The sequence below is a fragment of the Mesoplodon mirus genome (genome assembly GCF_964341445.2).
Source record: "Mesoplodon mirus genome assembly, chromosome: 3".
Classification (NCBI taxonomy): domain Eukaryota; kingdom Metazoa; phylum Chordata; class Mammalia; order Artiodactyla; family Ziphiidae; genus Mesoplodon; species Mesoplodon mirus.
The window spans coordinates 115,837,616-115,859,268 of record NC_138978.1 but is presented as its reverse complement, the minus strand read 5'-3'; the positions used below and the strand labels follow the sequence as shown (position 1 = coordinate 115,859,268).

Here is a 21,653-nt window from a genome sequence, read left to right as displayed (position 1 = left end):
TAATTTTTATTGGAGTATATTTGCTTTACAATGTTGTGTTAGTTTCTGCTGTACAGCAAAGTGAATCGGTTATACACATACATATATCCACTCTTTTTTAGATTTCCTTCCCATTTAGGTCACCACAGAACACTGAGTAGAGTTCCCTGTGCTATACATAGGTTCTCATTAGTTATCTATTTTATGTATAGTAGTGTATATATGTCAATCCCAATTCATCCCACCTCCCTCCTTCCCTCCTTGGTAACCATAAGTTTGTTTGCTACATCTGTGACTCTATTTCTGCTTTGCAAATAAGTTCATCTGTATCATTTTTCTAGATTCCACATATAAGTGATATTATACCATATTTGTCTTTCTTTTTCTGACTTCACTCTATATGACAATCTCTAGGTCCATCCATGTTGCTGTGAATGGCATTATTTTGATACATTCTTTTTTAAAATATTTATTTATTTATATTTCATTTGGCTGCCTCAGGTCTTAGTTGCAGTACGCAGGATCTTCGTTGCCGCGTGTGGGCTCTTAGTTGCGACGTGTGGGATCTAGTTCCCTGACCAGGGATCGAACCCCGGGCCCCCTGCATTGGGAGCATGGAGACTTAGCCACAGGACCACCAGGGAAGTACCGATACATTCTTGATAATACCACAAACTATTTGAGATTGGAACTATTTCCGAGGATTTAGGAGGCATGATCCCAAGGGTTATAGGAGCTGTGACTGGGAAGAGAGGAATGGGTGTTGAGAAGACTCCATTGTCCTATAGAATTGGAATTTTTCCAGATAGACAAGAAAGGAAAGAGATTTTAAGGAGAAGGAAAACCATGGAGGCATGACAGTGAATTGGTGTCAGGGAAATGATGCTAGAATAGGATGATGTGGTAGGAGTTGAGGCTATGAAAGGCAGGGAGAGGCTAAATTATGAAGGACCTTGAGTGCCATGTGAATAATTATCACCTAGGGACTTCACTGGTGGCGCAGTGGTTAAGAGTCCACGTTCCCAATGCAGGGGGCCCGGGTTTGATCCCTGGTCAGGGAACTAGATCCCACATGCATACCGCAACTAAGAGTCGGCAAGCTGCAACTAAGGAGGCTGCCTGACGCAACTAAGACCCAGAGCAACCAAATAAATAAATACAAAAATAATAATAATTATCACCTACTAAACATCTATGTGCTTACTAAATACTGTGCTAAGCAGTTTACAAGGATTACATTTCTTAATCTTCTCAACCACCTTAAAGGGCAGGTATTATTATTAGTCCCACTTTACAGATGAGAAAACTGAAATTCAGCGAGGTAAAGCAACTTGTCCAAAGTCACACAGCTAGAAGACCTTAAGCTCAAACGCAAACTCAGGTCTGGCTGTCTCTAAAGCTGTGCTCTGAACCACACTACTATTCTGCCACAAGGATTTTGGACTTTATCCTGTAGTTGACGGGGAGCCATTAAAGATTTTTGAGCAGAAGAGTGACAAAATCTGGGTTTTTAGAAAGGTTTCTACTGACAGCAGAGTGGAAAACGTACTGGAGCAGAGGGAGACTGACCTCTTCTAAATGAAAATTTCTAGACTCCCAAATTCTGTACTTGGGGTAGTGGGCCTCCGTCACCGAGCGGAGTCATTCCACAGCCCAGATGGGCGCGCGAACTGGGGCGTGGAGCTTGGGGTGGTCCCAGGAGTGGGCGGGGCAGAAGCTTTGAGAAGGCCTAGGGGATGGGGCTAGGAGCCTCTCGACGCTCTGCTACTTCTGCCTGTAGGCGACCGGCTTCCGCCGCCCGCCCGCAGGTAGTGGTGTCGAGCACCGAGCCCAGAGAACGGTGCTGGGTGAGGAGCTGCTGGTAGTAATGCAGTTCGTGTAGGCGATATGAGCTTGGCTGGGGGCCGGGCCCCCCGGAAGACCGCGGGGAACCGACTTTCTGGGCTCCTGGAGGCAGAGGAGGAAGATGAGTTCTACCAGACGACTTATGGGGGTTTCACAGAGGCAAGAGCCGGGCCCAGGAAGAGGGAGGGAAGAAAGCTAAAAGGAGTCCTGACGAAGGGAGAAACCTCGGACAAAGAAGGGGGCGGGGAAGAGAGAGGAGCCCTGGTAGCTGATCCTCGAGATAGGGTGGGCGAGATGGGGGGATAAACTGGAGTCCTAGAATGGGAGCCCTGGATGGGGTTGGAGGGTCAGGAATGGAGAAGCTGTCCGGAGGACCCCAGAGTGTGGCTGAAACCTACTGTGTATTTCCCCAGTTGTGTCTCTCAGTGCACTTTTGACGTGTCTAGCATATGCCAGGCACATCGTAGTCACGCGGTATATACTCGTTGGCCCACTGCCTGGTTATTAACGTGAAGTATAGAAAGGAACCTCAAAAAAAATTAGAGGGACTTAGCCTACTCCTTTTTCAGCTTTCAAATCTCGTTGTATAGATGTCTTAGATAACCGTTCCTTGACTGTCCTAAAAAGTGTCCCCGTATATTTCCTTCATAAAACATATTTCAATTTGTAATTAGATTTGGTTTGCTTATTTGCTTATACTTTTCCATTAGATTGTAAGCTCTGTAAGGTCAGAGGTGGTCTGTTTTGTTCAACAGTATATGTCCAGTGTCTGGATTGAGTTGGCACTTGTTAAATTTTTATTGATTGAATCTATCCATTCTTTAAATGTTTTTTTTTTTTTTTTTTTTTTTCGTACGCGGGCCTCTCACTGTTGTGGCCTCTCCCGTTGCGGAGCACAGGCTCCGGATGCGCAGGCTCAGCGGCCATGGCTCACGGGCCCAGCCGCTCCGCGGCATATGGGATCCTCCCAGACCGGGGCACGAACCCGTATCCCCTGCATCGGCAGGCGGACTCTCAACCACTGCGCCACCAGGGAGGCCCTCTTTAAATGTTTTAAGCGCGTAGAGCAAGCCAATCACCGTGACAGGCTCTAGGGAAACAGAGGGTTAAAAACACCTCTTTATCTTTACATATTCCAGACTCCAATGGGGGAATTAGCTGAGTTAACAGTCAGTTAAAATATTGTGTGATAAGGAGTAAAGTAAGTGTTAAGCCTATAGGGTGCTGTGGTAACACATGGGAGCCAAAGTTGTTTGGGATGGGCATCCCTGGGGGACATGATGTTTAAGCTGAGGACAGTATGAAAAGTAGGTCTTGGGTGGATGAAGAGCAGTAGGACTGGAAGCAGGGAGAGGAGGAAGGTTAGTCCAGCGAGGGGGTGCGGCAGAGTATGTAAAGGCACTGAGATCCTTGTCTGGAACTCACACATCTACTCTCATCCTCCAGACCATGAAGGAGAATAAAAGTTAGAGGGAGTAGGCATGGGCCAGATCCTGTACGGCCTTGTGAGCCATGTTAAGGAGTTTTGCTCTTCATTCAAAGGACTGAGAAGATTATTTCATGATTAGATTTGTACTTTAGAAAGATCACTCTGTAATGAGGAAAATGATTTGAAGGAGGCAGTGGGAGTCGAGAAACATGGATAGGGAGGGTTCAAGAGAAATTAAGGAAATAGAATCCACAGGACTTGGTGACTGATTAGGAATCATTACTGACACAGCCCTGACCAATTAGTTTAAAATAGAACCTTCTCATCCCTCCTCCAAAGGCTATTTTCCTATTCCTGTCATTTTACGAGTCGTTATTTAATATGTACCCTTCATGCTTCCAAAAAGGATTTAAGGAGGCTTACCATATAAACAAAAAGTAGGAACAGTAAAAATAGAGACAGATCAGAAGTAATTGTACCAGGAGCCTCTGCTAAAATGGTAATAGCAGTTGATATTAAATTAAGCTGTGACTTTCCTGGCAGCCAAATCCTGAATTTCTTTTTTTAGTAAGAAAGAAGCATATAAGTTCTTTAAGAGAGAGAAACTTATTCAGCATTAAACCTAGGGAGAATTGTATCCTTATATATAAAGTAACAGGGGTTTGGTAGATGTTGTAAAAGCATTCTCTTATCTAGTCATGTCTCTTAATGACCCTCGATAAAAGCCAGAGGAATGGTAGTAAATACATAACTTAGTAAAAGCATTTCAATTGGGCAGTAAGCTAATGTGTGGTTGAACTACTACCCTCTGGTGATTTGACTTAATACCAGGTCAGTGCTGAGGGGATTAGTGTGTTCCCAGGTTGTCTTTCACAAACATCATTTGGGAGGAAAGGATGGTCATCAGTGCAAGACTGAACTCTGGCTGGCTTGGAGTGTCAACTGTCTGTCATTTGCTTACTTTGGCACCATGTGTACCAAGATTAGCCCATTAATCTCATCACTGATTGAAGAGAAAGCCACATGTTTGAGGTGCAGCCCCGCCCAATTAACTCTCCTGCCCCCCAACTGTTTTTTTTTTCCCTCTTTCCTTTCCAGGGTGGCTGCCGTTTCAGCCCTAGCTTGTATCACCTCAGGCCTTGGCTCTCTCTACTCCAGCGCATCCAACCACCTCCAGAGCTTTCTGAAACACCCCTTGTATACAGTTTTCCCCTCCCCCCAAATCTTCGGTGGCTTCCCATTATAGATAGTAGTAGTACCCAACTATTTTTCTGTCCCAACTCACGTGAGGAATGAGACATATTGGTAACTTTAGTTTACTTCAACAGTGATTATCAATGCTGGGACAAGTAAGGAGAGGGAGAGGATTGAGAATCCCTGGCCTGCAAGTTAAAGTCATAAGTTTATTAGCCTGACATTTAAGTTTCTCTACAGATTGAATGCAACCTTCTTTTCAAATCTTGTATCTCTCTAGGGCAATCAGTTAATGTTGGAAGGAGGCTGTACTGGAGCCAAAAGCAGTCAGCTAGGAAGACTTCTTGCCAGAGACAAACCTTCTGCTTTACTTAGGTCTAAATGCTTATTCTATCAACATGTTATACACATTCCTGCTTCTGCATCTTTGTTTCTGCCGTTTGATCTGCCCATGATTCCTTCTTCCCTCTTGGTTATCTAAATACTACCAGTATTTTAAACCATGGCTCAAGTCCTCTTCATTCTTTAGAGTCTAAAGCAGGGTTTAGTAAACTGCAACCTGCTGGCTGAATCTGGCCCACTACCTATTTTAATCTGGCCCTTTACAGAAAAAGTTTGCCAACCCCTGTTCTAAAGGAATAAACTCTAAAGTTTAGACCTTCCCAGGCCACCTATTCATAGCAGGTGTACCTTCCTCTGAACACCTGTAACATTTTATTGCCTTTGGTAGTTTATATGTTGCCTTGTATTAAAACTTCCTTTTATAATTATGCTGTGACATCTACTAGACTGTGAGACCCCTGAAGGTAGAGATCAAACCATATCCTTTTGTACCCCAGCACTTAACACAATGTGCTGCAGGAGAAGGGCAATCAATCAATGTTAGAAGGGGTGGTGCTGGAGCCATCAGCTAGGAAAGCTCCTTGCCTGAGGCAAATGAAAGGTTGGGATGGGAAGGAGAGTTGGGCAGCCCTTAATCAATAAGCAAAGGGATTCTCTTCCTCCTGGAGGGGTATTAACAACTGATGCCAGTGAGAACCTCATCTCCCTGTGTCCCCAGGAATCAGGAGATGATGAGTATCAAGGAGACCAGTCAGACACAGAAGATGAGGTGGACTCTGACTTTGACATCGACGAAGGGGATGAACCATCCAGTGATGGAGAAGCAGAAGAGCCAAGAAGGAAGCGCCGAGTAGTCACCAAAGCATATAAGGTGCAGGGGAGGCCTGGTTTTCTTGGACTTCCTTAATTTGTAGTCTCCCTTTCATCAGGTCCCAGTTGTCCCCACACCAATCTCATTTCCTACTCTGCTGGTTTTCTCTTCCTAAGATCTTCATCTTCTTTCTTCTATTTCTTCTCTTCCCTGGTGTCTGACTCCAATCTGTCCCCAGGAGCCTCTGAAGAGCTTGAGGCCTCGAAAGGTCAGCACCCCAGCTGGTAGCTCTCAGAAGACCCGAGAAGAGAAGGCACTGCTTCCGCTAGAACTACAGGATGATGGCTCTGACAGTGAGTGGGGATGTTTGGGTCAACTGACAAAATTGAAATATGGTGATAAAATATTGTACTAGTGTTAAGTTTACTGAAGTTGGTAACTGTACTATGGGTATATAAGGACAATTCTTATTCTTAGGAAACATACACCGAGTATTTAGGGGAAGAGAGCCATGATGTGTGCAACTTAACTCACAGATTATTCAGAAAACACACACACACACACACACACACACAATGCAAATAGGGCAAGATATTAACAGGTGATCTAGTAAAGGATACATGGGTGTTCTTTGTACTATTCTTACAAATTTTTTGTAAGTTTGAAATGATTTCCAAATAAAAAGTTTTAAAATTAAAAAAAAAAATACAGAGGAGGTAGACATGAATTCAAAGATTTCTCCCTCTCTTATTTTCTTCCCAGGTCGCAAGTCCATGCGGCAGTCTACAGCTGAGCACACACGACAGACATTCCTTCGGGTACAAGAGAGGCAAGGCCAGTCACGACGGCGAAAGGGGCCCCACTGTGAGCGGCCACTGACCCAGGAGGAGCTGCTCAGGGAGGCCAAGATCACAGAGGAGCTCAACTTACGTTCACTGGGTCAGTCTGTGGTTTTCAGAACAGTGGGTAGAGGGGCTGAGGAACATGAGAAAAAACTGAGACCTGGAGGACCCAAAGAACTGGAAAGATGGAGATTTGGGACAAGGGAATCAGAAGAAAGAAATGGGGAGAGTATGTGATTAGGAGCAAGGAAGTAAGCAGTTATGAGGGCTCTGAAGAACAAGTTATATTGAAGTACTTTGGTGTAAAATAAGAATCGTATAGAACTCAGTGCAGATCCTAGTTCTGCTGTTCATTTGCTGTAAGACTGCAGGCAAATTACTTGCAACCTACTTGCATCTTTCTCTCCTTGTTCACAAAATGGGGTGATGATGCCTACTTTAATGATCATGAGAATTAGAAATTGAGTAGAATCAGTCAGTTCATGGGATACATTGCTATAAAGTAAAAATTCTTTAAAATCTCTTCAGTTTATGTGCTGTTGGGCACACAGTCATGTATGGTAATATATTGTACAAAAACATACATTTCTTTGAAGGATGGTGAGGATTCTCAGATCATGAGAGGTACGTGAGAAATTGAGGGAACAGCAGATTTCATACCTCCCATCACATGCTCACTCTGGGGCATACTTGCATTGAGTGAAACAACAGGTGAAATCTCCTACAACATTTAATTTGTTATTTCTCTCTCTCTGAATCTCTGTCTTTTTTGACTAAGCACATATAATTAAATGTGTATAACCCAAATAGAATTTCACTGTGGAGTAGAAGATGGTTTACCCAGAATATCTGGACCCAACTCATTTCAGTTTAATGATAGTTTTGAAATTTAGGTAACTTAACTCCAAAAGACCACAATGCCTGAGAAAAGATTTAATTCATTTCCAACATTTTCAGGAGGTATTCTCGTGACTTTTTTTTTAATATATTAGCTTTAAAATGGGAAATATAACCTCTGTCTATGCCATGCTTTAAAACAGTAGCTATCTCTTAAAACATAAATGACTGAGAACCATCACAAATAACGTGGTCACTTGATGTCACTGTAATTACAATCTGTATCCTTTGACTACATTGATTGTTTCAGGCCACTGTAAAGAGAGTGATTCCCAGGCTTCTGCTATCAGTAACTGATGTAGGAGATCCTGGAGGGGCCTGTGTAGCAGGAGAAAAAATAATAAGCTCATTTTTGAACATGTTGGATTTGAAGTGTCTATGAGCAGTTCATGCAGTGCTGAGAAGTCAGTTAAATACACAGATCTGATGCTTGGACAAGATATCTGGGCTAGAAATATAAATTCGGAAGTTTTAGAATATGGATGGTAATTGACATTGGAGTGGATGAGATTACCCAAGGAGAAAGCGTAGAGGGAGAAGAGTAGACAGAGGCTCAAGAATGTCCTGCAGACACTAAAATGTAATGGTCTCCTATAAGAGGAGGAGCTTAGAAAAGAATCTGAGAAGTGACCAGAGAGTGGGAAACTCCAGGAGAGTTTGTCATAAGAGCACTAAGGAAAGGGACTGTTACAGGAGAGTAGCTGCTGAGAGCTGCTGAGACACCAGTGAAGAGAACTGAGAAGTGTCCATTGGTTTTGGTGACATGGAGGTCAGAGATGACCTTAGCACTTTTTGGGGACCAAGCCATTTGGAAGTTGGTTGGGAAGCCAGACTTCTAAAATTTGGCCATGAAGGGTAGGAGAGGGAACAGGGAGGTCTGGGGTCAAGGTAGAGTTTGTCATTGTTCTGTTTTATTCAAAGATTGGAGAGTGTGTATTTTTGGCGAGATACAACTGAAAGAATTTAAAGACAGAAACGGAAGAAAGGATTGTTAGTAGTGTAGGGTTTTGGAGAAATGGGAGGCGGGGTGGGAGCTAGGGCATGAGTGGAAGAATTGGCCTCCATTAAGAGGAAGGAAGGAAGGGTGGCTCATAGCTGTAGGGTTGTAAATCCAGAGCAGGACAGTGCAGTAGTTTTTGTCTGATGTCTTTTAGGCACTGTCATCTCTCAGGTGTTGGGAATAGAGTTGGAAGCTTGAGAGTGAAGACTGTTTGAAATAGTTGTGGAGATAGGATCATCTGCTGGTGTTGGCAGGTCTGTTGAAGTTTGGGACCATGAATTTCTGGGGTTGCATTCTACCTGTTGTGTAACTTTTCTCCAGTAGTACTCAACAATCCAGGTCTGGGCAAGGGAGTTTAGACTGACAAGAGAATGACTGATAGATTGAGGAACCTAAGCTCGATTTAAAAAGGAAAACCAGGGGCTTCCCCGGCAGTCCAGTGGTTAAGACTCTGCGCTTCCATTGCAGGGGGCACGGGTTCGATCCCTGGTTGAGGAGCTAAGATCCCCCATGCTGTGCTGTGCGGCCAAAAAATAAATAAAACAGAGGGTTTAAATTAATAAATAAATAAATAACAAGGAAAATGAAGGCTGGAAGGGGTGAGAGATAGAATGAAGAGATATTCAGGTATTAGAAGTACTGAAGACCTAGAAGAACAGAGGTATCTAGAGGGTGGAGCAAAGAGACCTGAAGTGTGGGGCCCAATAGGACACAGGCACATCCTGCCCAGGATGTGGGAGAATAATCAGCCTCTACCAGAGGAGAGTGTTGGCCTCTGTGGATGACAGGTTTCCCGTAAGGCAAGTTTTGGAAGGCATGCTGAGTGAGGAAATTGAGGAAATAGATGAGTTGGCTGATTATAGAGCAGGAGTTACAGAGGGTACAGGGAAGTGTTCGAGAGAAGGGTTGGAAGCTTGGCTCAAGAGAAAGAAAGCAATATTACCAGTCAGAATTCAAGTACAAAAGAGGTTAAATCACTGGGGGTGTGGGGGGATGGGGGGGCAGGGGGTGTGTAGTCCAGAGGACTCTTTTGCTCTTACTCTATCTAGGGGATTGTGTTCACAGTACCCACGGTTAAGGAGGACAAAGGGACCAGGAATATTTAGATCTATTTATACATTAACAAATCTTTATTGAATTCCTGTAATGTGTGGAATGCTGCGTTACCATGATAATGTATAAGTAATATGAGTCACAGGCACTGCCCTTAAGGAAGAGACATATATACCAACAATGAACTGCCATAGAGCAGTGTCACCGGGTCCAGCCAGGGGAACTGTGGTGAACTAGAGAGGAGTTCCTGAAAGGAGGATCAGTTACTCAGTTCAGCTAATTGTTGCCCTGTGAGAATACAGACACAGGATTGCCAGAGTTTTCTTATTATTTTTAAAAGGGACCAGAAATCTCTGTATTTAAATGTAATTTCCTGACTTTTAAATGTCAGCAGCTAATTCAAAATTTTCTTTAAAACGCTAGACAAATCAAGCAAAACACATAAGGGAGCTGCCATCTTGCAGCCTCTGCCATAGACTGTGATAAGTACAGGAATAGAAGAGTATTTTAGGCACAGGGGTGGCAAGGGAGGGAGTGACTCAGAACCATGTTGTATGAGGAATGGTTCAGTGGAAGGGGTGTTGTGATCAGCCTGGAGAGAGACGGACTCTAATTTCTTTCTTTCTTTTTTTTTAACTGGGGTATAGTTGCTTTACAATGTTAATTTCTACTGTACAGAGAAGTGAATCAGCTATATATGTATACATATATCCCCTCTTTTTTGGATTTCCTTCCCATTTAGGTCACCACAGCGCATTATGTAGAGTTCCCTATGCTATACAGCAGGTTCTCATTAGTTATCTATTTTATACATATTAGTGTATATATGTCAATCCCAATCTCCCAAGTCATCCCACACCCCTTTTCCCCCCTTGATGTCCATACATTTGTTCTCTATTTCTGCTTTGCAAACAGGTTCCTCTGTACCATTTTTCTAGATTCCACATATATGTGTTAACATACAGTATTTGTTTTTCTCTTTCTGACTTATTTCACTCTGTATGACAGTCTCTAGGTCCATCCACGTCTCTACAGAAGGCCCAATTTTGTTCCTTTTTATGGCTGAGTAATATTCCAGTGCATTTATATACCACATCTTCTTTATCCATTCATCTGTTGATGTACGCTTAGGTTGCTTCCATGACCTGGTTATTGTAAATAGTACTGCAATGAACATTGGGATGCGTGTGTCTTTTTTTTTTTTTTTTGTGGTACGCGGGCCTCTCACTGTTGTGGCCTCTCCCGTTGCGGAGCACAGGCTCAGCGGCCATGGCTCACGGGCCCAGCCGCTCCGCGGCATGTGGGATCCTCCCGGACCGGGGCACGAACCTGTGTCCCCTGCTTCGGCAGGCGGACTCTCAACCACTGCGCCACCAGGGAAGCCCGCGTGTGTCTTTTTGAATTATGGTTTTCTCAGGGTATATGCCCAGTAGTGGGATTTCTGGGTCATATGATAATTCTATTTTTAATTTTTTAAGGAACTTCCATACTGTTCTCCATAGTGGCTATATCAATTTACATTCCCACCAACAGTGCAAGAGGGTTCCCTTTTCTCCACACCCTCTCCAGCATTTATTGTTTGTAGATTTTTTGATAATGGCCATTCTGACCGGTGTGAGGTGATACCTCATCGTAGTTTTGATTTGCATTTCTCTAATAATTAGTGATGTTGAGCATCTTTTCATGTGCCTCTCGGCCATCTGTATGTTTTCTTTGGAGAAATGTCTATATAGGTCTTCACGCATTTTTTGATTGGGGTGTTTGTTTTTTTGATATTGAGCTGCATGAGCTGTTCGTATATTTTGGAGATTAATGCCTTGTCTGTTGCTTCGTGGACACTAATTTCAACTATTTAAAGGACTGTCAAGTGGAAGACAGGTTAGACTTGTGTCTCTTATGGCCTTAAAAGGTAAAACAGTGTCAACAGGAAGTATGTTTCAGCTCAAAATGGGAAAGAACTCTTAAATGACTAGAGATGCCTGAAGATGCAGTGCACTGCCTTGGATGGGAGCAAGTTGACAGGGCAGTAATGGAGGGGTATCTGGGGAAATGAGTAGGCTCTTCATCAAAGGGTCCCTTTCAACTCTGAAGTCCTACAGTTCTGAGTGGTTGAGGAAACAAGTGGACCTAAGGAATGATGAGCAAAGAGGATGTCAAGAGGGGCAAGCAGAAAGCTTATGAAATGGGAGATGCTTGAGGGCCTTAGGGGACTTTCCTGATTGGCTTGGGTAGGCAGTGACTAGACAGCCAGGAAGATAAGAGACTGTAGGACAGAACTGGGGTTTGGGAAGACGGGAATTGACCATCCTCTCATTCCTTCCTGAAGAGACATATGAGCGGCTTGAGGCTGACAAAAAGAAGCAGGTCCACAAGAAGCGGAAGTGCCCTGGGCCCATAATCACCTACCATTCAGTGACAGTGCCACTAGTTGGGGAGCCAGGCCCTAAAGAAGAGAATGTCGACGTAGAAGGGTGAGTGAGTGAACCTCAAGGGGAGGAGAGGAGTGCAGTTTCTCCCTTCTGTATTCAGCTTGTATTCCCTCAGCCCCATCTCACTTGCTTTCCTCACACAGCTCTCTAACACCTGAGTATCTTTCAGATTACTCTTCCTGTCATCTCCTATTTCTCTTTTTTTTTTTTTTTTTTTTTCCTTTTTGCGGTATGCGGGCCTCTCACTGCCGTGGCCTCTCCCGCCGCGGAGCACAGGCTCCGGACGCGCAGGCCCAGCGGCCATGGCTCATGGGCCCAGCCGCTCCGCGGCATATGGGATCCCCCCAGACCGGGGCACGAACCCGTATCCCCTGCATCGGCAGGCGGACTCCCAACCACTGCGCCACCAGGGAGGCCCTCCTATTTCTCTTTTAGCCTCTCTCTTCTCCTTTTCTGTTTTTCCATCCAGCTCTGCTTTGTTTTGTCCTGTCACTTAGTAGATTCTCTCAGAATGTTGCCACCTACTGCCGCCTCCTCTTTCCTCACCTGTCTGATCTCTTTCTTTATCAGTTTTCTCTCCTCAGCTTTTTTTAATTTTTAAATTATTTATTTATTTATTTGGCTGCGCTCAGTCTTAGTTGCGGCATGCATGTGGGATCTAGTTCCCTGACCAGGGATCAAACCCGGGCCCCCTGCATTGGGAGAGAGGAGTCTTAACCACTGGACCACCAGGGAAGTCCCTCGGCTCTTTGTGTTTTTCTCTGTCTTTTCCCTCAGACTTGATCCTGCTCCCACAGCTTCTGCATTGACTCCCCGTGCTGGAACTGGACCTGTCATCCCTCCTGCTCGCTGTTCACGTACTTTCATCACTTTTAGTGACGATGCAACGTTTGAGGAATGGTTTCCCCAAGGGCGGCCTCCAAAGGTCCCTGTTCAGGAGGTCTGCCCAGTGACCCATCGCCCAGCCCTGTACCGGGACCCTGTTACAGACATACCCTACGCCACTGCTCGAGCCTTCAAGATCATCCGTGAGGCCTACAAGAAGTACATCACTGCCCACGGACTGCCGCCCACTGCTTCAGCCCTGGGCCCTGGCCCACCACCTCCTGAGCCCCTCCCTGGCTCTGGGCCCCGAGCCTTGCGCCAGAAAATTGTCATCAAATGAAGGGATGTCTAGTCCTTAGAAACCTCTTTCCTGTCCTAACTTGGGGCTCTTAAGTTAGGGCTCTTAAGAAGCCCGCTTCTCCCCTTTGTCATCACTGATCTTTGTCCAGCCCTTCTCTGTATTTCTTTCCCTATCTTTTCCCCTAGTTCCTACTGCTTTTGTTTGTGTTTTTTAATCTAATAAAATAGAAAGATCCCTTTTGTCTGGTGTCTAATCTAGGTTAGGAGCAAAAAGTATTTGTGAATGTCTGAGTATATATGGGCCTTTATATTTGTTTAATAGCATTTATTATGAGTTGCCCTTTTTACTTATTTATTTTTTTAAGGGTTATTTTTATTTTTTGGCTGTGCTGCATGGCTTGCGGGATCTTAGTTCCCTGACCAGGGGTTGACCCTGAGCCTTCAGCAGTGAAAGCGCCGACTCCTAACCATTAGACTGCCAGGGAATTCCCAGAGTTGCCCTTTTTGAATTGTAAAATATTCATTCCTCCAACAGTTTATAAACACCTTAAAATTAGACACCAAAACAAAATCCTTATACTCACCTTTGTATCTCTGTATAGTCACTGCTTTGAATATAGCAGGCACCAAATAAGTAGGAACTGTGTGATTCTCATAGAATTCATTTCTAGGACTCAGGCTTGTATGAAGGGGAGGAGGTGCCATGGCTCTTAGTGGCCACTAGAGGCTCTCAGGGCTGGGCAGGGTATGGGGGCTGTGTATATGTGATCTCCCACTACCCCCCACCTGGCCAGAGCTAAAATAATAAAATGCTGAGCTCACTGTTCCCCCACCCTCTCCCCCGTCACTGGGCTCCTCCTGCTGCCAGGACAGTGCTCCAGCAGAACAGACAGACCAACCGACAGAAGGGGAGGTGAGAACGGAGGTGGCCACCAGGACTGGTAGGTGGGGAAGGCAGGGGCCTTATGGATCAGAGCCTGGTGGGAGATGGGAGGAGAAGAGTGGCTCCTATTGGGAATGAAATGGAGTGTGTGCCTCTGTCGGCATGTTTCTGCCACTGTCTTATGTTCTCGCTTAACTGTAGTTTACATTGTCAATGTATCTCTCACATTTTCTGAATCTTTCATATTCAGTATGGTGTGTATGTGTGGCTTGTGTTTATTTTTCACATTGTAAAAGATAATGCAAGTTTAATCCTCTCACTGTTTTTAGAGAAACTTTATCCCATTTATAAGGCATTTCCCACCCATTAGACTGGTGTCACCTTCCTGTCCAAAGCCAGGGACAAATTATGGGAACTCAGTACCTGCTTCTAAGGCCGTACCACCCTTCCCCCAACCTGGAAGTCCCCCAGCTCCTCTGAGCCCTTGCTTTGCCTTAGGATTTAGAATATTAGCAAACATAGTGAAATCTTGATCCAACACAATAAAAGAGGAAATGAGGGTAGAGTCAGAGCACTGTCTCCCCTGCCCCCACCCACCCACCCGGCAATCCTCCTTGCTTTCTTAAGCCAGTTTAGGAAAAACTGGATTATGGGGAAGAGAGGAGGAATTTCCCTGAAGCTCTCTGCCTGCCCCCCCTTCCTTTCAATAGGAACTGGGCTTGGGGCCAGCTGTGCTTGCAGGGCTCCCGGCAGCTGTGCTAGGGCAAGAGGCACGGACAGTCGAGGTAATAGGGGAGAGGTACTGCCAGGATTTCTTATACACTGGGGAAGGCAAATTCAGCCTGGATGCCTGGGATCCCCATCCGGCGTGGGTGGGAGCTGTGGGAGCCAGAAGGAGGCTCTGGTCCCAGCTAAACAACCTAGCCTTCCCCCATCGTCCCATGCCCAACTAGGTCTGTCCTCCAAGGCAAGCGGTTTATTGTTCTGCCCCACTGACCTGTCTCTTTGTCTCCCTACTGTGTCCATGTACATCTCTCCATTGTCCAACCACTTTCCCCATGTACCCCAGGCTCCGTGAGTGCCACACTGTGGGGAGGGGGTGGGGCCATCATGTCATCGTATCAGAAGGAACTGGAGAAATACAGAGACATAGATGAAGATGAGATCCTAAGGACCTTGAGCCCTGAGGAGCTAGAGCAGCTGGACTGCGAGCTACAGGAGATGGACCCCGAGGTAGGGGCTCTAGCACAGGGTACCAGGGGCAGTCCCCAGGCATTTGGGAAGGGTGTGGGGCCCTGGGTGACTAAGACCAGGGCTATCTACAGGGCCTGGAGTCCCAAGAGGGTCAGGGGAATGGTGTCTGGAGATGTTTTAGGGAGTCTCGGAGGTGCCCCAGGTCAGAGGGAAGGTCTGACTTGCTCCCCAAAACTCATCCCTAAGAACATGCTCCTGCCAGCTGGACTAAGACAACGAGACCAGACAAAGAAGAGCCCAACGGGGCCGCTGGACCGAGAGGCCCTTTTGCAGTACCTGGAACAGCAGGCACTAGAAGTCAAAGAACGTGATGACTTGGTTCCCTACACAGGCGAGAAGAAGGGTATGGAGACCCTAACATCCATGCCTTCCAGAACCCAAATGGTTGTCTCTCAAATGTCCCCTCCAGCTTCCCTCTCACCTTACAGCTCCTAGCTGCCCAGGGACTCAGCTGCCTACACCTGCATGCCAGCTTGCACTCTTCAGCTCTTAGAAGAGATCAAGGGGATCCAGGAGTCCTGAGCTTGTAGAGGACTCAGGCTTTACAGTGGCTCCTAGTGACCCAGCATTCCACCTCCTGGAGAAGGAAAGGAATCTGGAGGCCAGGATCTTAGGAGAAATGACCTGTACCTGAACCATCCTCATCTCTCCATCAGGGAAACCCTATATTCAGCCCAAGAGAGAAATTCCAGTCCAGGAGCAGGTCACTCTGGAGCCTGAGCTGGAGGAGGCACTGGCCCATGCCACAGATGCTGAGATGTGTGATATAGCAGGTGGGCAGCTGTGGGAAGTTGAGGAGTTGGGAAGATCTGGGGCAGGGGCTCCTAACCATGGCATGGGGCTAGTGGGGAAGGCCCTGAACCAGGATGTGGACCTTTTGAGAAAGCCTCAGGCAGTGGTTTTAAATTTTTCTTGTTTATGTATGTATTCACTCATCTTTAAATTTAATAAGTTAACAACTCTAGGGCAATTTTACAGGGATTATAAAGCAAAACTATTCTGGCTGAAAACAGGAGGGTCTGACAGACCCCCTCACCCTGTAGTGTCTCCTTAGGGATCTTCCCTTAGCCCTGTCTCAATGTTTTAAAAACCACTGCCTTACGCAGTTTAATGGAAGGGACCCCTGGGACCAAGGGAGAGTTGAAGAGGTCAGGCTTCAAAAATGCAACAGACTCAGAATGAGGTCGGTGGGGGACCTGGAACAAGTCCATTTCTCTCATTCCCTGTCTCCCGTCTGCTTACTCTCTCCAGCCATTCTGGGCATGTACACACTGATGAGCAACAAGCAATACTATGATGCTATCTGCAGCGGAGAAATCTGCAACACTGAAGGCATTAGCAGTGAGTGTGTTTGGGAGCATGGCGCCCAGGGCTCTTGGCAGGCAGTCCCAGAGTCTGAGCAAAGGTAGCAAAGGGTGAAACAGGTGAATCAGGGAGAGGACATGATGCATAAGTCATGAGAACCAATGGGGAGGAGATTGTGGGGGACATATTGGAGTTTCCTTCCTGCCCTCACCCACCAGGTGTGGTGCAGCCTGACAAGTATAAGCCAGTGCCGGATGAGCCCCCAAATCCCACAAACATCGAGGAGATACTGAAGAGTGTTCGAAGCAATGACAAGGAGCTGGAGGAGGTGAATCTCAATAATATCCAGGTATCTGACCCCCATCCTCTAAGCAATAACACTGGGATAACTCGGCTGACATATGTGAGTCCCCTAGCCCACCATCTCCTATTCCCCTTTGATAGGACATCCCGATACCCATGCTAACTGAGCTGTGTGAAGCAATGAAGACAAATACCCATGTCCGGAGCTTCAGTCTGGTGGCCACAAGGAGTGGTGACCCCGTTGCCAGTGTAAGGCTAGCTGACATACCTAGCCCTCTCCCTGCACCCTGACATGCCCCGCTGGCAGGGCTGACATAAAGGGTTGTGCTGGGGGTGCTATTCCCATCATGCTCTCTTAGGGGAGCCCTGCTGGAGACTCCTACCCTCAGTCCTATGACTCACCGCTCTGAAATCCTCAGCTCATCTTCCTGAAGAGCCACAACCCTCCTACCCACGACAACTCCACTGCGCACTTAATCTCCCTGCTTTCCTTGCTACCTACTCCCACACCTGCCTCCCTCAAGCCCCACCCACAGCTCAAGGACTCTTCTCCAAGAGCTGTGTTTCCCTCTTGCTCCTGTTCTTTCTCTCCTCAGTCATCTGTGAAACTGTCCCCTAACCCTAACCCAAGTTCCTACTACCCAGGCGGTGGCTGACATGTTGCGTGAGAATCGTAGCCTCCAGAGCCTGAACATTGAATCCAACTTCATTAGCAGCGCAGGGCTCATGGCTGTGCTGAAGGCAGTTCAGGAGAATGCCACACTCACTGAGCTCCGCGTAGACAACCAGGTCAGTATTCCCTTCCCTTCTCCTGATCTTTGCAGTCAGCTAATACTCACTGAGCCTCCTCCCTCAGGCAGCCACTGGGGCATGATCTCATCTGATCTTGTTTGAACTCTCCTCTTCTTTGTCCCTATGAGGGGAGCCAAGGCAGCGCCTCTTATCACCCACTCTGAAGAAACAAGCCTCTTTGACCTCCCAAGGGGTCGGTGGTCTAGGACTGTGAACAACCCAGACCGGGTGGGTGACAGCTTCCATCTCTCCTTCCCCCAGCGCCAGTGGCCTGGTGACGCAGTGGAGATGGAGATGGCCACCATGCTTGAACAGTGCCCCTCCATTGTCCGCTTTGGCTACCACTTTACACAGCAGGGGCCACGAACTCGGGCAGCCCAGGCCATGACCCGGAACAATGAACTGCGTGAGTAGCTGCAGACGTGGTGTGTGGGGGAGAGGGCACGTAGCTGCAGAAGCTGGTGGATGCTCCTGAAAGCTGACTTAGTGACTAACAGCCTGGGGTGCTGCCAAAGTGACTCACATGAGAAGCTCAAACCCGTAGGTTATCCGAAAGTAGACAGAAAAGCTCCTCTGCCCAAATATACCAGGAGAGAGGCGGAGGGAAGCTACACATACCTGTTTGGGGGAATGGTATTTTTATTTGCTGCGTTTTCTTATTTTGTTAATGTGAGGGGGGAAGGGTATGTTTGGTGGCCTCAGACATTACCTCTTTATGAGTCTGGCCAAGGAACTAGAAAGACGAAGAGCACCTTTGCAGGAAGCAAGAGATGGGATAATGACTTGTGTTTACTCTTCCTCCTTTACAGGTCGCCAGCAAAAGAAGAGATAACACTACCCTTCCCTTTACCAACTAGAGCTCGGAGCCCTGAAAGCTTAAATCCTCATCTTGTAAATAAAAGCCCTTCTGTCCACTCTGCCTGCCTCCTTCCTTGGGCTTTGGGATGGAAATCTTGGCGCTAACCCTCAAGGGTTACTGCCAATTCATCAGGGGATTATTTATACTCTGGGGATCAGCAGGCAGGGAGGTTCAGGTTACCAGCAGGAGGTGGGGGAGCTCCCTCCCTTGGTGTTCCCCATAACCCTGCCAATGCCTTTAGTCTCTTCTACTTTCACAGGGTGGCCAGCCCTGGCCCTGTTTCTTGACATGTCCGGCCCCTCCCCCCGAACGCCTACCCACAACCCCTATGTTATTTGAAGGAGGAAAGGACTTTGAGTGGAGGTGGAGAAGAAGGCAGAAAACATGAAGGGCAAAAACCTCCTTCTGACAGACTTATTAATAGGGCACTGGGCTGCATGCAGCTGACGCTTGGCATGACTTTGCTAGAAGGTGGGGGAGGGGTTAGAAGTATGGGGAGCTGTGTACATTGCAGAGAAGAACTGGCTGGGCTGAGAAGGAACAGATCTGAAATCCTGAAACAAGGAGCCAGACTCAAGGAAAGTTAGGCTCCCAGCACCCGCTGTAGTTTATTTGTGAACTGAACGGGGCAAAAGGGTGTCAGTCCAAGGGGAGATCAGGGGGTTCCTCTTCATCAGAGTCAAACTCAACATTTTCATCTTTTATCCATCGACCTCGTCCATCTGGGATCCATCCAGAGCTGGAAACATCAGAAAAAAGAGAATTGGTCAGGAAAGGAAGTTTATTAAGAAATTAGTGGGTGGGCTTCCCTGGTGGCGCAGTGGTTGAGAGTCTGCCTGCTGATGCAGGGGACACGAGTTCATGCCCCGGTCCGGGAAGATCCCACATGCTGCGGAGCGGATGGGCCTGTGAGCCATGGCGGCTGAGCCTGCACGTCCGGAGCCTGTGCTCCACAACGGGAGAGGCCACAACAGTGAGAGGCCCGTGTACCGCAAAAAAAAAAAAAAAAAAAAGAAAGAAATTAGTGGGGATAAGTAAAAACACTTGAGAAGCTTTGAAAAAAGGAGGGTCAGAGAGAAAAGGGGAAATCTGAGGAAAGTGATTCTGCATACTCACCTTCGAAGGGTGAGGTAATGATCCAGGGCCCGTCTTCTTGTGGGGCTCATAGGTGCAGGGGATGAGACAGTTGCCGACTCCTTGGTCTGTGAGCCAGTCTCAGGCTCAGGTTTTCTACTGATCTTCCCACTTTGGGGTTCAACCTCTGGGGGTGGCAAAGGGGAACAAGAGACAGAGGGACGAAGGGCTTCTGGTCTGGGTAGAGAAGAATCAAAGTCTGTAAAAGCAGTAAAGGAAAGGGCCAAATCTCCTGTGACTCCCAACCCCTTAAAGCAGTGCTTCCTAAACTGTGTTCCTCAAGATATTAATAAGCGTTCTGCATAAAAACGATTGTGGAATCCAGTGAATTTAGGAAAGGTTAAGTTAACTTTTTTAAGGTTTTTTTTTAATCTTAAGACTTCGTAGAGCCCTTAAAATATACTAATGTTACTATTCTTCAAATAGGATTACAAAGCACCACTTCCCAAACTTTTTTCTTAATTACAAGATTCTTTTTCCTGAAATACAAGTTAGCACCTCCAGAACACTAGTATTCCTCAGATTACAATTCGGAAAACAATCACTTTAGAGCCATCTATCTCCTGTCCCTCCCTATCTCTGGCTTTCCCACCCCACAGACCTGTACTTCCGGCGGCAGCAACTGTTATAGTGAGGAGCTCTGTGCAGAGCGCTCTGGGTGATAAGTCGAGTCCGGGTTAACAGAGGAGCCTGGCATGGAGATGGGAGACAGAATCAGAGCCTTCAGAGCTAGAAAGAAGCCAAAGCCCTTCAAGCCTAAGGTGTGCAGCACAGTCCTGCCTGGAACACAACCTCCCTGCTCTGATTACCTCCACTTTGGTCTCTTCCCTCTTCAGTTCATTCTGCTCTCTTGGATTCTGCTCCATGCCCTTTCCTGGCTGCTCCTTGCCATAGAAAAGCTGCAGGCCTGAGGAGGAAGGGGAAGAGAATAAAAAGCAGAGCACCAAGGGTGGTCTGAAGAGATTTTAAGGGTTTATTCGCCATCCTGTCTTCTCCCAAACTTACTGGATAGATGCTTCTTGCCTGCACGGTGGGCAGTCAGCATGGCCAGAGTGTCCAGTACAGGTCGATGGGGACATATGGCACAAGCAAAGCTGGGGAGGAGGAAAGAAGAAGATAATTGGCCCCAGAGTAGTGGAGTCTCGGCCATGGGTCCCACCCCATCCTAGCACTCCTTTCCAAAGCCCAGCTCCCAAGTCTCCCAATGTCCACCAACCACATCCCTGTCTCTCACTCCTAGCTAAAGAATCTTAGATACTCCCGCTCTCCTCCTTAATAACAAAAGTTTATTAGGCATCCCTAGTGGCACAGTGGTTGAGAGTCCGCCTGCCAATGCAGGGGACACGGGCTCGAGCCCTGGTCCAGGAAGATCCCACATGCCGCGGAGCAACTAAGCCCGTGCGCCACAACCACTGAGCCTGCGCTCTAGAGCCCGCGAGCCACAACTACTGAAGCCCGCGCACTTAGAGCCTGTGCACCGCAACAAGAGAAGCCACCACAGTGAGAAGACCGCGCACCGCAACGAAGAGTAAGCCCCGCTCGCCGCAACTAGAGAATGCCCGTGGGCAGCAACAAAGACCCAGCGCAGCCAAAAAAAAGTTTATTGAGCCTCTAACCGCAGAACCCTTAGGCTTGATCCACTCCTCGCCCTCACCGTCCATCCCGTAGCATCAGCGCCTCATCCTCTGGGATATAACTGGCCAGCAGACCCCCAACTCTTCGTTTCTGCAGGAGATAGGGGAAGAAGTCCGGACGGGATAAAAGTGAAATGATAGGGACGAGGACTCAAAGGGAATAAAGACCATGGGGAGAGCAGAGATCTGGGGCGAAAAAGGGGTCAACAGCAGCTCTAGTCGTCTGGCTCCCTCCGCACCACCCCCCACCAGTTGTTGTCACAGCAACAAAACAGCTCCTTCACATCCTTCAGAGGGCAGGTGAAGCTGCTCCAGACGCTCTTCTCTCGCGCTTACTTTGAGCACATTGAGTTGACTCCAATCATCCCCTTCCCTCTTGAAAGACATCACGACTGTGAGCCCCAGAAATGATCAATTCTACGGCTCCGCCTTCATCACTCCTTTCAGGCCACCGTAGCGAGAGTGGGACTGCTACCTTCCTTCCTGTCTCTTTCCGGTTGGCCCCCTTACTTCCGGGGACGCTCTTCCACGCGTGCACTGCGC

General features: G+C 47.2%; 3 protein-coding genes across 4 annotated transcripts; 2 read left to right on the top strand and 1 right to left on the bottom strand.

The window, feature by feature from the left end:
* Positions 1-1,776: 1,776 nt before the first annotated feature.
* On the top strand, positions 1,777-13,186 carry VPS72 (vacuolar protein sorting 72 homolog). Of its 2 annotated transcripts, none has more exons than XM_082614157.1 (6): positions 1,777-1,983; positions 5,508-5,660; positions 5,839-5,953; positions 6,363-6,539; positions 11,719-11,863; positions 12,599-13,186. In XM_082614157.1, the coding sequence occupies exons 1-6, from the start codon at positions 1,867-1,869 to the stop codon at positions 12,984-12,986; spliced, it is 1,095 nt and encodes a 364-aa protein (XP_082470283.1). In that variant the 5' UTR covers positions 1,777-1,866; the 3' UTR covers positions 12,987-13,186. The 2 variants fall into 2 exon arrangements, with proteins under 2 accessions (XP_082470283.1, XP_082470284.1); XM_082614158.1 differs by having other exon boundaries at positions 12,619-12,828.
* A 100-nt stretch (positions 13,187-13,286) lies between these two features.
* Positions 13,287-18,842, top strand: TMOD4 (tropomodulin 4). Its single transcript, XM_082614156.1, has 8 exons — positions 13,287-15,426; positions 15,740-15,856; positions 16,335-16,424; positions 16,607-16,737; positions 16,833-16,940; positions 17,337-17,480; positions 17,745-17,889; positions 18,293-18,842. The coding sequence occupies exons 1-8, from the start codon at positions 14,940-14,942 to the stop codon at positions 18,313-18,315; spliced, it is 1,245 nt and encodes a 414-aa protein (XP_082470282.1). The 5' UTR covers positions 13,287-14,939; the 3' UTR covers positions 18,316-18,842.
* Positions 18,843-18,925: 83 nt separating this feature from the next.
* Positions 18,926-21,613, bottom strand: SCNM1 (sodium channel modifier 1). Its single transcript, XM_082614159.1, has 7 exons — positions 21,447-21,613; positions 21,131-21,201; positions 20,482-20,570; positions 20,286-20,383; positions 20,078-20,166; positions 19,459-19,653; positions 18,926-19,081 (listed from the first exon to the last, which is right to left on the bottom strand). The coding sequence occupies exons 1-7, from the start codon at positions 21,495-21,497 to the stop codon at positions 18,982-18,984; spliced, it is 693 nt and encodes a 230-aa protein (XP_082470285.1). The 5' UTR covers positions 21,498-21,613; the 3' UTR covers positions 18,926-18,981.
* Between the last annotated feature and the right edge of the window lie 40 nt (positions 21,614-21,653).